Source organism: Lithobates pipiens, unplaced genomic scaffold, assembly GCF_037356315.1.
Source record: "Lithobates pipiens isolate NorthernLeopardFrog02 unplaced genomic scaffold, aLitPip1_a1.2 Scaffold_23, whole genome shotgun sequence".
Classification (NCBI taxonomy): Eukaryota; Metazoa; Chordata; class Amphibia; order Anura; family Ranidae; genus Lithobates; species Lithobates pipiens.
In genome coordinates, this window is record NW_027507785.1 from 166,714,102 (window position 1) to 166,732,116 (window position 18,015).

At 43.5% G+C, this 18,015-nt stretch overlaps 1 protein-coding gene across 6 annotated transcripts in view; it reads right to left on the reverse strand.

Annotated features, from left to right (window-relative positions):
- LOC143928001 (myomegalin-like) overlaps positions 1-18,015 on the reverse strand; it is a 426,442-nt gene that overhangs the window by 195,510 nt on the left and 212,917 nt on the right. For all 6 annotated transcript variants that reach the window (XM_077452562.1, XM_077452560.1, XM_077452558.1 and 3 more), the window contains 2 exons: positions 15,420-15,563; positions 3,760-3,872 (listed from right to left, as the gene is read on the reverse strand). In XM_077452562.1, the coding sequence (XP_077308688.1) occupies positions 3,760-3,872; positions 15,420-15,563 (257 nt within the window). The remainder of the gene's footprint in view (positions 1-3,759; positions 3,873-15,419; positions 15,564-18,015) is intronic.

Consider the following 18,015-nt stretch of genomic DNA (forward strand, 5'->3'; position numbering starts at 1 on the left):
TCTTCTTATCAGCTGCATGACAGCTTATTTCCAGGTTCTGGAAATCGACCACTACACCTCCCCTAAATTTATGGGCGGATCTAATAAATGACACCATGCTTATGGAGATGCAAGCTGGGGAACTGGACTAATGGGAAAAACACAACAAATTGTGGAACATATGGCTTTATTACTCAACCTCAGTCAAGTTTCTTAGAAGATTCTCTACTTGGACAGGAGGAGATTTCTCACATTGCTCCCCTTTTGTCTTTCTCCAAGTCATACTCTCTACGGGCCCAGCTGCTTACAGGAGACTTTTGTTAGCTTTATGGTCTACAGGGCTCATACCGTGTGGACCTGACCAGGAACCCATATACTCTTTGTTTATCTATTTCCTACTCCTTCTTTATCTCTTCCTCTCTCCTCCCCCTTTTTTTCTTCTCCGTTAACAATTTATAAGATGCTCACATAATATTGTTCATTGTAAACTGTGGCATTTGATTTGCCTTTTTGTACTATTGTGACAATTGTTACACTTTATCCCCCTTGCTTTCTTTTCTGTTGTACCCTCATATGTCTTGATTTTCATCTGATGATGAATAATAATAAAAAATATATTTAACCTAAAATTATTTTGGACTATTATCTGGTTTGGTCTGGATCTTATCCCTGCATTTCTATGGCAAAAACATAGGAAGTGTCAATGTTGGCCACCAGTACAAATATCCTATGGATCCTATCCAGCAACAAAGATAACAACTGCAGAATTTTGAAACACTAACATGTATGCTCTAATTTATTATGGTCACAGCAAATTCTGCTATAATTCAAGTACATATACATATCAGCATGTCAGTTTTTCTAACTTGGTGGGATGGACTAGATTTCCAGAAAGGCTGAATTGTATTTACTGAGAATGCACTGCTCATGCTTTCCTTAAGCACAGATCACATTGAGGGTTGCAGGAAAGAAAATCTATGGACTGTTTTGATGGGGGAATCCCTCCAGTGCAGTTATTCTGTGGTCCTGGCAGGGGGCACAGAGAGCCATCCCTGGCGGAAGAACACAATTATTACTGCTAGCGGCTATAGCCACTGGCAATAATCGCATGCTAGAAATCGATGGACGACTTGGCTACAATCAGCTTGCCCATACATGGATCGAATCTTGCCCAGTTCCTGCTGAACTGGTGGAGATTCATAATATTGTGTAATATATGGAATATAATGTGACATAGAGTCCACTGTGTGTGATGAAAAACTAGTCTTTAATCCGTGTCAGAGGTTTAGACACCAAACGAATAGATTACACGCTTATCAAATGGTGTGTGACTCTCTAATTAAAGAGAAGTCAAATTGAGCCTGTAATAGGGCACCCTGCTCTGGGTTCTTATAGGAAATCACTTTGGTTCCTCCACTGGTGATGGTCAGGACTAATGGCCCTAGGGAATTGTCTCATGGTATGCAAACACAAAAGAAATGCGCCAATAGTGTAAAACCCCATGGGTAAGGTTATTGATTAAAATCGGTGATGGATGTGTAGTATGCGATTTGAGTAGTGTGTCCTTACATAGATTAAAGACTCCTCTTTCATCACACAAAGTGGACTTGTGTTGCTATGGCCATTTGTATAGTGACTTTATTGCAATAATATGGTGTTAGATATGTTATTTAAGAGCATATGTTTACAGAGGCTCTTCCCCTTCATTGATATGTAAATAAACCAGTTGGATAGGATTTGGAGCTGAGACAGGAAGTTGGTTGGAGGGGCTTTTGAAAGAAACGTGTTCAGACAAGAGATGTGTTTGGAAGGACAATGAGGAAAGACATGGCTACCAGAAGCTGGAGAGCTTTGGAGAACTATTGAGTTGGACTGAGCAAGGAACCATGAAGAACATTACATCCTTACCTCTAAGTTGAGAACTGTTTAATTTACTTAATGCGTACTTAATGCGTACATATTGTACATGCTTATATTTGTAGGCATATATTTTGTAAGCTATGAATTGTGTTGTATTGTGTATCCTACAGTTTGTATGTGCAGCTTTCCTGTTTAGTAAAGAATTTAGTATCCCAATTTAGGTCCCAAAAATGTGTAAAAATTATCTGACATGTCCGCCATAATGTCACAATCACAATAAAAATCACTGATCGCCACCATTACTAGTAAAAAAAAAATATTAATAAAAATGGCATAAAACTATCCCCTATTTTGTAGACGCTATAACTTTTGCGCAAACCAATCAATAAACGCTTATTGCAATTTTTTTTTACCAAGAATATGTAGAAGAATACGTATCGGCCTAAACTGAGGGAAAAGAATGTTTTTTTTATATATTTTTGGGGGAAATTTATTATAGCAAAATGTAAAAAATAATGCATTTTTTTCAAAATTGTCGCTTTTTTTGTTTATAGTGCAAAAAATAAAAACCGCAGGGGTGATCAAATACCACCAAAAGAAAGCTCTATTTGTGGGAAAAAAAAGGACGTCAATTTTGTTTCGGAGCCACGTCGCAAGACCACGCAATTGTCAGTTAAAGTGACGCAGTGCCGAATCACAAAAAGGGGCTTGGTCCTTTAGCTGGAAAATGGTCCGGTCCTTAACCACTTTCAGACTGGACCATTTGGCTGGCTTAAGGCCAGACCACTTTTTGCGATTCAGCACAGCGTCGCTTTAACTGACAATTGCGCGGTCGTACAACATGGCTTCAAAACAAAATTGACGTCCTTTTTTTCCCCACAAATAGAGCTTTCTTTTGGTGGTATTTGATCACGCCTGTGATTTTTATTTTTTGCGCTATAAACAAAAACAGAGCAAATATTTTGAAAAAAAGCATTATTTTTTACTTTTTGTTATAATAAATATCCCCCAAAAATATATAAGAAAACATTTTTTTCCCTCAGTTTAGGCTGATACGTATTCTTATACATATTTTTGGTAAAAAAATGTGCAATAAGCGATTATTGATTGGTTTGCGCAAAAGTTATAGCGTTTACAAAATAGGGGATAGTTTTATGGCATTTTTATTAATATTTTTTTTTTTTACTAGTAATGGCGGCAATCAGCGATTTTTTTTTATTGTGACTGCAATATTATGGCAGACACATAGGACATTTTTGGGACCATTGTCATTTATACAGCAATCAGTGCTATACAAATGCACTGATTCCTGTGTAAATGACACTGGCAGTGAAGGGGTTACCCAAGGGGTGGCAGTGTAGGGGTTAAGTGTTCCTAGGGGCGTGTTACTAACTGTGGGGGGCTGGGCTTTGTGTTAGTGAACACTGATCTCTGCTCCAATCACATGGAGCAGAGATCAGCGTCACTTGTTGCTAGGCAGAACGGGGAGATGCTGTTTACAACGGCATCTCCCCGTCCAGCCTCCCCGCGAGACGATCGCGGGTATCCCCGTGGCGGCCGGACTCACGGGGGTCCCGACCGGCACGCACGCGATGGCAGGGCAGCATATAGAAATGGGCGTACCTGTACTCCAATATGCCTGCCCGTGCCATTCTGCCGACGTACATCATCGTGCGCCAGTCGGGAACTGGTTAAGTGGTTAATCTCTGTGTATCATCTAAGGCTGTTCACTTCACTGGGTGTATATGAGGGTTTACATCCACTTTAAGTTGTTTCTGAGGTGTTTTCCTTTTTTGCAACCAAACATACTGGTTTTCTAATGTTTAATTGCATGTAATATTTTCCATTCTTATTTTTAGCTGTTTGCAATGCATGGAACTGTCCCCAATAATCTACATGCAGCTTTAGAAATGCACTTACCTGTCACAATCTGTGTGACATTTAATTAAGCAGCTGTAAATCTGCTTCTCGGTTTGCAGTACCTCACTTAGTCTAGTTTTGTTTGTGATCAGTTCTTCAAATAACTTGAAGAGCTGTGAAGAACAAAGAAATATAATGCACAAGACATCAAATACAAAGTAAATCCACAATGCCCTAACCTGAAACTCAATTTCCAAACATTACTAAGCTTAGTCATACATTTTCTTTACAATCAGCACAAGTGACAGTACTTGCTATCGATACAAAGTGTTCTTGTGATAATGGCTGCTGCTTTAGCTGAAATCCAATGTCCTCTGAACTCCCTCCTTCCTTGGTAGCCATAATATTCTTATGCTGTGGTGGATAAAAGAGATCACAGGCACTCATTAAGAGTACCGACTATGCCCGCCGATCCCTTCTCCATTTAAAAAGTTTTAGGAATCCCAGATATCTTGTTGTTTAGGGGATGTGCCATTACGCTACAATATATTAGTCAGCAAATGAGACAATTTGAACAGCACAGGACTCCTCCTCATGGCGTTTTGAAACATGCTGCGTTTCGACAGTTCCTCCCAAAATTAAAACTGACCAATTGGCCAAGAAAGGAGGGCAGACCAAGGTGGAAGCTGGGATTTAGGAGTGGCTATACAGTGCCTTGAAATTTTCCACCAAAAATGTAAATGTATTTTTTTGTTTTTTTTTGTGATAGACCAACACAAAGTGGAAATAATTGTGAAGTGGAAGGAAAATGATAAATGGCTTTAAATTTTTTTTACAACTAAATATCTGGAAAAAGTGGTGTGCATTTGTATTCAGCCCCCCGAGTCAATACTTTGTAGAACCACCTTTTGCTGCAAATACAGCTGCAAGTCTTTTTTGGGTATGTCTCTGCCAGCTTGGCACATCTAGAGCTCTGTCAGATTGGGTGGAGGGCATCTGTGAACAGCCATTTTCAAGTCTTGCCAGAGATTCTCAATTGGATTTCGGTCTGGACTTTGGCAGGGCCATTCTAACACATGAATATGCTTTGATCTAAACCATTCCATTGTAGCTCTGGCTGTATGTTTAGGGTTGTTGTCCGGCTGGAAGGTGAAACTCCGCCCCAGTCTCAAGTCTTTTGCAGACTCTAACAGGTTTTCTTCTAAGATTGGCCTGTATTTGGCTCAGTCCATCTTCCCATCCACTCTACCAGCTTCCCTGTCCCTGCTGAAGAAAAGCATCCACACAACATGATGCTGCCACCACCATGTTTCACAGTGGGGATGGTGTGTTCTGGGTGATGTACAATGTTAGTTTTCTGCAACACATAGTGTTTTGCTTTTAGGTCAAAAAGTTACCTTTTGGTCTTATCTGACCAGAGCAAGTCCTTCTATATGTTTGCTGTGTCCCCCACATGGCTTCTTGCAAACTGCAAACGGGATTTGTTATGGCATTCTTTCAATAATGGCTTTCTTCTTTCCATTCTTCCATACAGGCCAGAATTGTGGAGTGCAGGACTAATAGTTATCCCCTGGACAGATTCTCCCACCTGAGCTGTGGATCTCTGCAGCTCCTCCAGAGTTACCATGGACCTCTTGGCTGCTTCTCTGATTAATGCTCTCCTTGTCCGGCCTGTCAGTTTAGGTGGATGGCCATGTCTTGGTAGGTTTGCAGTTGTGCCATACTCGTTCCATTTTTGGATGATGAATTGAACAGTGCTCCATGATATCTTTAAAGCTTGGGATATTTTTGTATAACCTCACCCTGCTGTAAACTTCTCCACAACTTTATCCCTGGTCTGTCTGGTGTGTTCCTTGGCCTTCATGATTTATACTGAGATTAAATTACGCACAGGTGGACTCTATTTACTAATTAGGTGACTCCTGAAGGCAATTGGTTCCACTAGATTTTAGTTAGGGGTATCAGAGTAAAGGGGGCTAAATACAAATGCACGCCATACTTTTCACATATTTATTTGTAAAAATATTTGAAAACCATTTATCATTTTCCTTCCACTTCACAATTATGTACCACTTTGTGTTGGTCTATCACATAAAATATCAATAAAATACATGTATGTTTTTGGTTGTAACATGGCAAAATGTGGAACATTTCAAGGAGTATAAATACTTTTTCAAGCCACTATATTTGCATCATTGTGGTGACTCAGATTCCTTACACAAGCCCTGGTGGCTTATTGCAACCAGTAGGATTATACAATTTTAATATTAATTTAAGTAATGTTATATCCTTTAACCCTTTTGCTGCTGGGCCCTGTTCTCTACTTTTTACCTCAGATGGCAAACCATTTTGCTATATTTAACTTATAAATACAAATACAAACCATATCATTTCTGAAAACACATGACCAGTAGGATAAAAAGATGGTACTGTTGATTTTGTTCATCCTGTGATAGTTGTGCAAATGTTTATTAAAACAACATTTTCTACAAAAAATACATAAAAATCATTATTAGTGTGCACAATCAAAACATAACAAAATTAAAAGTAGCAATGGAAAATGTAAATTGTATGAAATGTTGAAAACTGAAAAGGTATACAAAACTATAAATAAGCACCTTACATTAAAATCTGGAGGTTGGCTTCATATTAGGGATCTAAACAGACTCCTGATGTTTCACTTGTCAGATAGAGAAAGAGATCAAGAACAGTCCCTAATCTCTTTCTCCTCTGGTTTCATGTTTACTGATCCCTTCAGTTATGAATGAACACAGGAGTACTCTCATGTTCATTCAGGGAACTGTGTGCTCACAGTACGATCCCCTCCACAACCCACTGTCTCTGCCAGTAGATGGGCACAGCAGCAGGGATAAGCAGGCACAGATAAAGAGCAGGACGCGGAGGGTACACTGAGAGGATCCGATTCTAGGCACAGGGCAGAAGCATCTAGTGGCAGATAGGACAAACTGTGGGGCAGAGGTGGCAGTCACATGTTTTATAAATAACAAAGATCAACAACATGTCAGTCACAGATTATAGCTATTCATGAACCAAAATAATCTAGAGGATGATTCTATAAGTTTAGGGATGTTGAAGGGACCATGAGCTTATAGTCTAAGACAGGTGTTAAGACCGAGTTTGCCTGCTGGTGGCACTGTGGTGCTCTGGGCAGAAAGCTGCAGTTTTAGTGTCCACCAGCAGGTGTCTCCCAGCAGCCATCAGGTTCCAGCTATCAGCTCCACCTGGCCACACCTGCTGGGAGGGTACTTAAGTTCAACCTTTGCTACTGCTCCTTGCCTCAGTGTTTTGGCTGCCCCTGCTTGTACCCCCTTTGTCATGCTGCTGCCTTACTCTATAGCCAATTGCTCTTGATCTTGCTCTTGCCCTACATCCAGTATCCCGCTGCCTTGTTCCCATCCCAGTTTTGCTTTACAATGGTCTAGTCCCAGTGTGTTGGTGTAGCTACATTTATCGGGTTATTCCTTTTGTTGCTCATTTTTGCAGGGTTTCACTAATGAAGAACTGTTGGGAAGCATTTTCACAGTACATGCTTTAGTTGATGAGGGCATATTCTCACTTAGTGAAATACAGCCTTTGGTTCAGGTCTGTTCTGAATTGTTATTTTCGTTTAGCTCTCAGGTCCATGATGTTTTCACTCCTCCTTTTACTAAGTTTCAGGCTGGATTTTTGGGATCTGATTATGAAACGTGTCAAGCTAGGACGCACGGTGCACTATGCAAAGCTCTAGGTGGAATGCACGCCAAAATACCTGAGCATTTTTCATGTTTTTATGTGCTGATACAGATGCCTGTACAGGAGGTGTTTGCAAGGTTTATTTTCTGTATGCTGAATCTGCCTGAAGGCTTTTAATAAAAAGTCAAGACTTTTTTACGCTATGTGGAGCCCGTTTTCAGTTTTCTGACTGCCAAGAGATTCATGTTTGGAGTTAACGAAATGCTGTATTCTGCACGATTGGAGATGGTTGGTGGCTTTCCTGGTCACGGAGACTGCTTAAGCCTATTTGACTCCTCTTGTTATATGACACTGAGGGTCAACTACATTTGGTATTTCACATGCCACGTCTTACCTGGTTTCCACCACTAGAGGGAGTAAGAGCAGCCTGATGCATACTTACATGCCTTTCAGTACACACGCTCAGTGAAGCCTGGTTCTCCAGCTGTCTCACGTCTCCACTGCAGTCCCTGCCACAACAAGGTAACACAGGGGTCCCACGTAGTCTGGGGGTCCCACGCAGCTCCGGTGGAATTCTCCTTTCCCCCCTGGATCCCGCGGTCCTTGTGCACACGCGCCGGGCGCGCTCCCGGCCTAATGGAGGAGGGGGGAGTGTGGTTGTGAGCCGCGCACGTCAGTGTGCACGGCGCTGTACTGCGCAGGCGCCAGGCGGCAGATTTAAAAAGCCCAGAGCGTCAGGGGGCTGTAAGTGGAGACACAGGAGCTGTGGGCAGTAAGCATCCGTGGGGATTGGATCCATGCAAACCTTAGACACCTACTCAGCATCAGGTTGTGCAGTTTAAGCATATATATTTATTGTGAGACTTTAAGCACAACAGTGATTGCACTTGTACCTCTGCTTTGTAGCTTAGGACTATGTCTCCTCGTAAGAGGGTCTCGGGGGGGGTAGCAAAGGCACTGGTAAATCACCGCCTAGGTCCAGGGGTTCTAAAAGTGCCTGTAAGTTACCATCCTCCCTGCAAGACTGGAGCCAGCCTCTCAAGACGAGTCAGTGCCCCTGTCAGATTTTGAAGCCTCTCCTAATGTCCCAGCCCCGGGTTATGTCACTGAGGACTCCCTTAGGGGTACATTGGAGGGTTTTGAAGGGAGAATGATGAATTTTATTTCTGCTTCCCTGAAAGATAGCAGGAAAAGGGGTAGATCCCCTCCCTCTGCTGAAATTCCTCTCTCAGATGATTCTTCCGAAAATGAGGAGAGATCCCTGTCTTGGGACAGGGATCATGAGCAGTTGGATGAATCAGAGGAAGAGGAGAGAGTCCCCTCCTCCCAGGTGCTCAGAAAACAGGTGCAGTATTATACTGAATTGGTGCGTACCACATTCAGAATGCCTGCTGCTGAAGTCGCTACGTCCTCTGTTTCTTCCCTGGGAGTCAGGAAAGCCCCACAGACTGCCTATTCCTTTCCAATTCATCCCTTAATGGATGAATTGTTGTATGAGGATTGGGGACATCACGATAAACTGCTTGCTCCTCCTAAAAGGTTTTCTATGCATTATCCTCTGGAGGAGAGTTTCACCAAGAAGTGGGGGGTCCCATCTGTTGATGCGGCTGTTTCTTGCGTGACTAAAAACCTGACTTGTCCCTTGAGTAATGCGCAGGTATTTAAAGATCCAACTGATAAGAAGCTGGAAACCTTATTAAAAGCCTCCTTTTCCATGACTAGCGCTGTAGTGCAACCTACAGTCGCAGCCGTGGGGTTGTGCCAGTTCCTCAAGCAGATGCTTGGGCTCCTTCCCAGCTAGGAAGTAGAGAAGTATGCAGAAATGCCTCATATTCTGTGTTTCATGATTGATGTGATTTTGAATTCTGTCCAACAAGCATCACGTTTGTCCCTCATGTTGGTACACATGCGAAGGGCCCTATGGCTAAAGAATTGGGCAGCTGAGCTGTCATGCAAGAAGCATTTGATTGGGTTCCCGTTTAAAGGGGAACGTTTGTTTGGAGAAGAATTAGACAAATTCGTCCAAAAAATTTCAGGGGGTAAATCTACTCTCCTTCCAGTCAAAAGGAGCAAGCGTCCTTCATTCAGGCGTGCTCTCTCTCCCGGAGCATCAAGCTCTAAGCAGTGGCGACGGCCTTCTCAACCCTCCTCTACAGGAAAGGCTCAGGGCCGAGCCCAGGGGCAGAAAAAGACTTGGGGGCGAAAGCCTGCCAAGCAGAGCCCAAAAGCTTCCTTGTGAAGGGGCGCCCCCGCTCGGCTGAGTGGGGGGAAGGCTCCTGCAGTTTGCAGGAGCCTGGCGGGAAGAGATCCGGGACAAGTGGGTGATCTCTTCGGTATCTCTGGGCTACAGGCTAGAGTTTCAGGAGATTCCACCTTCCCGCTTTCTAAGCTCAAGGATCCCCAGGGATCCAGTAAAGCAAAAAATGCTATTTCTGGCCTTAGATCACGTACTATCCCAGGGGGTGATAGTAGAAGTGGACCCAAAAGAACATGGTTCAGGGTTTTACTCAAATCTCTTCCCCGTTCCGAAGCCAAATGGAAGTGTCAGACCTATCCTAGATCTGAAGGATCTGAACCGGTTTTTACGCATCCGGTCCTTCCGAATGCAGTCAATCCGCACTGTGGTCTCCTCCCTGCAAGGGGGAGAGTTTATGGCATCAATAGACATCAAGGATGCATATCTCCATGTGCCAATTTTTCCCGCACACCAAAAATTTCTAAGGTTCGCGGTAGAGCGGCGCCATTTTCAATTTGTGGCCTTGCCGTTCGGGCTTGCTACGGCCCCTCGAGTCTTCACAAAGATTCTGGACCCTCTCTTGGCAAACCTAAGAGCTCAGGGTATAGCCGTCATGGCTTTTCTAGACGATTTACTTCTCATGGAGAAAACAGTAGCGTTCCTGAACCATAGCATCACCAGAACGCTAGAACACCTGGAATGCCTAGGTGGGATTATAAACCTAGAAAAGTCGTCCCTACAGCCTGCCACCAGGTTGGAATACCTGGGTATGATCATCGACACCGCTCAGGGCAAGGTGTTTCTTCCAAGGCCAAAGGCCTTGGCCATTGGGGATCTGGTGCGCCTAATTCTGGGCAGGAGATCTTCCCCCATTCGATTGTGCATGAGACTGTTAGGGAAAATGGTCGCCTCCTTCGAGGCCGTCCCATTCGCCCAGTTCCACTCAAGGCCTCTGCAAAGATGCATGCTTGGAACAGGAAGCCCCAATCCTTGGATCTTCCTATGCGTCTATCCCCAGGGACACGCAGGAGTCTCATCTGGTGGTTACAAACCAAGAATTTGCTGAAGGGCAAAACTTTTCTTCCTCTTCCATGGAAGATTATCACGACAGATGCCAGCCTGACAGGCTGGGGAGCAGTGTTGGAGGAGACGTGCTTGCAGGGGAAATGGTCTGCGATCGAGAAGCTATTGCCCATAAATGTCTTGGAGATCCGGGCAGTTTATATGGCTCTCATAAAGTGGTCTTACAGACTACGAGGTCTCCCTGTTCGGGTTCAGTCCGACAATGCCAAAGCAGTGGCTTATATCAATCACCAGGGCGGTACCAGGAGTCTGGTGGCCCAAAAAAGAGGTGAATCGCATACTTGTCTGGGCAGAAAAGCATGTTCCGTGTCTTTCTGCAGTCTTCATTCCAGGAGTGGAAAATTGGCAGGCGGATTTTCTGAGCCGCCAGCAGTTGTGCCCAGGAGAATGGGCTCTGCACCCCAAAGTGTTTAGAAACATTTGTCACAGGTGGGGTACTGCAGACGTAGATCTGTTTGCATCCAGGTTCAACAGGAAACTGGACAATTTTGTGTCAAGGACAAGAGATACACTTGCTCAGGGGTCAGATGCTCTGACAGTTCCCTGGGATCAGTACAATCTGATCTATGCCTCAACTCCGAGCCTGCTTCTGTCGCAGTTCCTGGGAAGAGTCAAGAGGGAGACAAAATCGGTCCTTTTGGTGGCCCCGGCTTGGCCCAGGTGACCGTGGTACGCAGAGATTATGAAGTTGGCCGTAGGCAGGCCATGGATCCTCCCTCTCCGGCCAGATCTCCTCTCACAGGGTCCAATTTACCATCCTGCTTTACACAGTCTGAATTTGACGGTTTGGCTGCTGAGACCCACACTCTGAGAGACTGTGGCCTTTCAGGGCCAGTCCTTTCTACTCTGGTCAATGCCATAAAGCCGGCCTCCAGGCTTATTTATTACAAAATCTGGAGGGCATATGTTTCCTGGTGTGAACTCAGGAAATGGCATCCTAGAAAGTATGTCATTAGCTGGATCTTTCGACTTTCTCCAGTCAGGCCTAGAAATTAATTTGGCCATAAGCACTATTAAGGTGCAGATTTCGGCCCTGCCAGTGTTTTTTCAGAAGCCACTTGCATCGCATTCCCTGGTGCGGGCTTTCATCCAGGGGGCCATGCGGATAAGACCGCCAGTCAAACCTCCGGTATGCCCATGGGATCTGAATTTGGTTCTCTCGGCTTTGCAGGGGCAACCATTTGAACCTTTGCATCTGGCTTCATTAGTTCTCCTGACTAAAAAATTGGTCTTCTTGGTAGCCATATCTACGGCTAGAAGAGTATCAGAGCTAGCAGCTCTTTCCAGCAAGGAGCCGTATCTAATTATTCATAAGGACCGGGTAGTCATGCGTCCCAACAGGTCCTTTCTACCTAAGGTGGTTTCAGGATTCCATTTGAAGACGTAATCCTACCCATCCTTTTTTCCGGACCCACAGTCCGTAGAAGAAGAATCTTTGCACACTTTGGATATGGTTAGAGCAATCAGTATATATCTTCAAGCAACTGCTCAGATAAGGAAAACTGATTGCTTGTTTATTTTGCCGGAAGGCCCTAGGAAGGGCCAGGCGGCGTCAAAATCCACTCTCTCAAGGTGGATTAGACAGGTTATTTCTCAGCCCTATAGTGTAAAGGGGAAGATTCCTCCTTTTCAAGTGAAAGCGCACTCAACGAGGGCTGTAAGTGCTTCTTGGGCAGTGCATCACCAGGCCTCCCTGGCTCAGAACTGTAAGGCTGCAACTTGGTCATCAGTCCACACATTCACCAGATTCTATCAGGTGGATGTCAGAGGGCAAGAGGATATCGCCTTCGGGCTCAGTGTACTGCAGGCTGCAGTTTAGGTCCTCCGGTCCCTGGCGGTCTATAATTATGATCTGTGTCTCCCTCCCCTCAATCTGAGCATTGCTTTGGGTCATCCCACTATGTAATGAAGCTCCTGTGTCCCGTGATGTATGATCAAGAAAATGTGATTTTTATATACAGCTTACCTGTAAAATCCTTTTCTTGAGAGTACATCACGGGACACAGGGCTCCCGCCCCTCTTGGGTTTTAAGTGGTTTCTTATTGCTTTGCTACAAAACTGAGGTGCCTCCCATATGGGAGGGGTTATATAGGGGAGGAATTCTCCTTAATTGGGGTTAACCAGTGTCCAATCACCAGAGGTGCCTATATAACCCACTATGTAATGAAGCTCCTGTGTCCCATGATGTACTCTCAAGAAAAGGATTTTACAGGTAAGCTGTATATAAAAATCCCATTATTAACTGCTTGCTGACCACCCGCCGAAGTTTTACTGCGGGAGAATGGCACGACTGGGCTAAACAAACTTTTGGCCACTAGGGGTGAGCTCGCCCGCAGCGTGTTCCTGTAGCCAATGCAAGTGCCCGGTGGGCGCGATGACCGCCGGACACCAGCGATCGCTCATGACAGAGCGAGAACCAGGATCTGTGTGTATAAACACACAAATCCCGGTTCTTTAAGGGGAGTAGAAACAGATTGCGTGTTCATACTAAGTATGAACACCGATCTCTCTCTTCTCCTAGACAGTCCCACCCCCCTTACAGTTAGAACACACCTAGGGAACACAGTTAACCCCTTGATCAACCCCTACTGTTAACCCCTTCCCTGCCAGTGACATTTATACAGTAATCAGTGCATTTCTATAGCACTGATCGCTGTATAATTGTCAATAGTCCCAAAAATGTATTAAAAATGTCCAATTTGTCCGTCGCAATATTGCAGTCCCGATAAAAATCGCAGATTGCCGCCATTATTTATAAAAAATAATAATAATAAAAATGCCATAAATCTATCCCCTATTTATTTTGTAGACGCTATAACTTTTGCACAAACCAATTAATATATACGGCCTGATGGAATTAAAGGTAGGGATGAGAAATAAGACTAAAGAAAGGGAGAATAAGGAAGAAGCAGGTTCTAAGATTAGAAAAGGAGAGAGAAATAAAAAAAAGGGGGGGGGGAGGTCCTCGCGATGGGGAACAGGAGAACATTAAACCCAGAGAAGAGTGGGGTCAAATCTAGAAGATTTAGTATAATCAACCCAGGGCTGACAAACTGCCTTGAAACGAAGTACTGGTGTCTTCCATGCCCTTGCTATTGTTAGCTTGGTTGCAGTAAAGAGGTGCAGCACCAGCTGGCGTTCTGGACAAAGCAATTCTGTAATCGGATTACAGAGAACAGCCTCATAGGGATCTCTTTTGAGGTTAGTATGGAGTATATTGCAAAGAAGGGAATAGACTCTGACCCATAATCTGCATACCTTTGGGCAAGTCCAACGAATGTGTGCTATAGTATATTCCTGAGAACACCCTCGGAAACACAAAGGAGAGTAAGCTGGAATGAAACGAGCCGACCTTACTGGTATGTAGTACCACCTGTAAAGTACCTTGTAAGCATTTTTCCAGCTTCCCCAGCTCTGCTTCCCACTGGAGGTGATAAGACCATAGCTGTGTTTTTTTAGAGGAAATAATAGAGGAATAAATCAATGACATCAAAGCCAAAGTTTGGGTCGAGCCCTACAGAAACTTTCAAAGGGGATCAAGTTGTAAGGGGTAGGGCAAGATTTTATAAGCCTCTGGAGAAAATGTCGAAGCTGTAGGTAGCTAAAGTGTTCTCATAGGGGGATCTCATGGGAGGAACGTAGAATCTGTAAAACCATTTGCCGTCCACCAGGAGAATTGCTGAGGGTTATTACACCCCGATGGGAACAATGGACAGTGAAGGATTTGGAGTAAGCAAAGATGAGGGCAAATCAGACGAAGAGAATGAGCCAAGCACGGCATTTGATATTTTTTGTAGAGATGGGATAATGGGGCTATATTCACAGCTGTATAAGGGCATCTTATGTTCTAAGGATTGTCATGACTTTATAGCCATACAAATAACTCAGTCACCTTGATACTATCACTATGGAATGTTTTATGGAAGATGTTGATTGTCCCAGAATATGATGGGAAGTTGTTACAGCTCAGACTCTATTCTAATTACATAATCTAATCCCATGTTGGCATTACGTTTTGGTCAGATATTAATCATTGGAGCGGCATGGGTGACAGATTGTGTCAAAGGCCTTTATCTGCATTTAAGGATGGTTGCTCCAGTCCGATATAGATGGCTTTTTTCACACCTCTTTCCTTTTCTCTAAACTTTACAAAGACTGGTAAGTCCTAACCTGTATAGTTTGCCCTCCAATGCTGGGCTTTTTATTTATTGAAAATAGTTTTTGCATTTCTCACAGTACTGGACTGCATATATCAAGGTGATTTGCTTGGTGCTGGGTTCTTCGGATGTATACTTTTCTGGGTCAGACACATACAGGATGACTAAAATATTTTGTGTCCTGCTTCTCTTCTCTGTTTGATGGTCCTGTGTTTTTTCTTGACCTTGTGGATATTTTATTAAAAACCCACTATGTTTGCTGTTATTCTCTCAGCCCAGTATTGTGGATTGAAAAATAAGATACTGGTCTGTGTGGGCAGGTTTCCTACAGACTTCATTACCCTTTAAGAGATCTAACCCTTTTCTATGCCAACCAAAAAAAGCTTTGGTTTTAGTTTAATGGAACACATTATAAATTGTGAAAAAGACAGGCCACAGTATCAAAGTTTACCTCCAGCTGTGCAACCTTGATTTCAAGGTGGAGAACCCTATTGTGCCTAGCACAACATTTTAGCAGTGGAAGTGATATTAAATAAATATGTTGAACTTACTGAAGACACTTTTTGAGTGTGTCTAAGTTTCTCATGATTGGTACAGTAGATGGAAGCCATTTTCTCTTTAGGACTCAAAATGTGCTGATTGAAAAGCTCGACACCTGATTTGTTCCCTTGATCAGCCAAGTTTATTTGTAGGTCCTTTGAACAAAAAAGTATTTAGAAATAATAGGAATTAAAATCACTAAAAAAACAAACAAAAAGAAAAAACATATGACCCATCATCCATGTATTACTAATTCTTTCCCCTATCAAACCAGAACAGTTTTTTGTTTCAGTAATGTACCACTTTTACAAAATCTAGAGTCTGTTCGAACATTTTGATTCAGGGCAGAAGATGTTTAATACATGGTAGCAAATCTGAAAATTTATATTTTTTTACATTTGAGAATTTAATAATATAAAACTATGAAAATGCATTTCTTTAGAATTTGTTTCCCTAATGCTGCTCTTAACTAATTAATGGAACCAGAGAAATGTACTGAAAATATACTGTATTTTTCAGACCATCAGACGCACTTTCCCCCCCAGAAATATGGGGGAAAATGTCCCTGCGTTTTATGGTGCGAATATATGATAAGCACCGCCCCCTGCCAACACTTGCACTGCCCCGTCACTGCTGGCACTGCCCCCCTGCCAGCGCTTGGATCGCCTCCCACCGCCACCACTGGAAGAGAAGGGGGATAGACTTCCAACCCCCCCATGGGCGCCGGGCGGATGGAGGAGGGAGAAGTGCCAGTTGTCCCTCGGGGGGCCCGGCATCATAGCAGCAGAGAGAACCCAGGGCCAGGAACTCTGACAGGAGCGGCTGGAGGAAGAGGCTCACAGGAACGATGGCCGGGGAGGAGGAGGAGGGCAGACTGAGGACAGGCTGCTGGGATAACATCAGGTAAGGTAATGGTCACTCTGAATTTCTATGGTAATCACTCTGCATTTTCTATTGGCATGGTCACTCTGCATTTTCTATGGTAATGGCCACTCTGCATTTTCTATGGTAATGGTCACTCTGCATTTTCTATGGCAATGGTCACTCTGCATTTTCTATGGCAATGGTCACTCTGCATTTCAGGGGCACTGGAAAATATTTTAGTACACCATTTAGTTCAGAATTTTTTTTTCTTGTTTTTAACCTCTAAAACCTAGGTGCGTCTTATCAGGTGAGTTTTATGGAGCAAAAAATCTTTATATGGGATACAGCAGAGCTATACAATCCACAAACAAAAGTTTATCTTTTGATGAGCATTTGTTTATTTCAATGTTACTTTGCAATGCAAACAGATACAAAGAATCTGTATAAATAATTACAGAGCCATTCACATACAATTTAGAGCAAAAAGAGCAGGTATCCCTGCATATTACAATTTGTAAATTATTTTTCTCTACTTCCTGAGTTAACATTACAGTGCTTTATGCTGGCACACCCCACATCACAAGTGCCCTCACACAGACATTAATTGCAGAGGAAAAGAGGGTTTGTGCCCTGCCAGGTATGGTACTGAATGATTATTACTGAGTTCTTTAGGTCTTTTTAGTCCTTACAGGACTACAAAGTCATTTCTAGACACCCCGCAAATACCTAAGACCCCTTTCACAGGTGCTTTTTCAGGTTTTTTGGGCTTAAAATAGCACCTGTAAAGCACCTGTAAAGCACCTGAAAAACACCTCCCCTGCAGTCTCAGTGTGAAAGCCAGAGAGCTTTCATACTGGGGTACTGCACCGGCAGGACGTTAAAAATGTCCTGCAAGCAGCATCTTTGGGGCGGTGAAGAGAACAGTGTATATACTGCTCCTCCACCGCTCCTGCCCACTGAAATAAATGGGCACTGCTGCCGAAGCGCCTGCAAAGTGCCTCGGCAGCGGCGCTACAAGTGCGCATTTAACCCTTTATTTGGCTGCTAGCGGGGGTTAAAAGCAACCTGCTATCGGCCAAACAGCACTGCTAAAATGACGGTAAAGCACCGCTAAAACTAGCAGCGTTTTAGCGTCAATTCCGTGTGAAAGGGGTATAAATGCACGCTTTAAAAAAAAAGCTGACACACCAACTGCTATCACCTGAAGTACCATTAAAAACAGTTCAGTTCAGCTGGTGTGGTGGGAACCATTACTTATATGGATTTTGGAGAAGCAATACAGAAAAAAAAATGAATGTTATCGGGAAGTGAAGAGCAATTTACTGTATGCAGTACTTCACTGCATTCTTAAAACTGAAGGCTTTAAAGCGTACCTTCAGTCATTTATTTAACTTTGCAGCTATTATATCTTCTGCAATTGATGTTTTAACTTTGGATAGTAAAACATTTTTTTCTGCCAGTAAATACCTTATACAGGCCACTTCCTATTTCTTGTCTGACAAGAAGCCTAGGCTTTTGACATCATGCACAGATGTCTCTCTAACTCTCATGATGCCGCGTACACACGATCGGACTATCCGACGGACTTGGTCAATCTGCCTGTGTGTGGGCTCCGGCAGACTTTCTTCCCAAAAGTCCGGCGGATTTAGAAAGAAGCCTTGACTCAAAATTGTATTGGACTTTTGAAATGAACGGACTTGCCCACACACGGAGTAAAGTCCGTTCATTTTGAATGTGACTCCA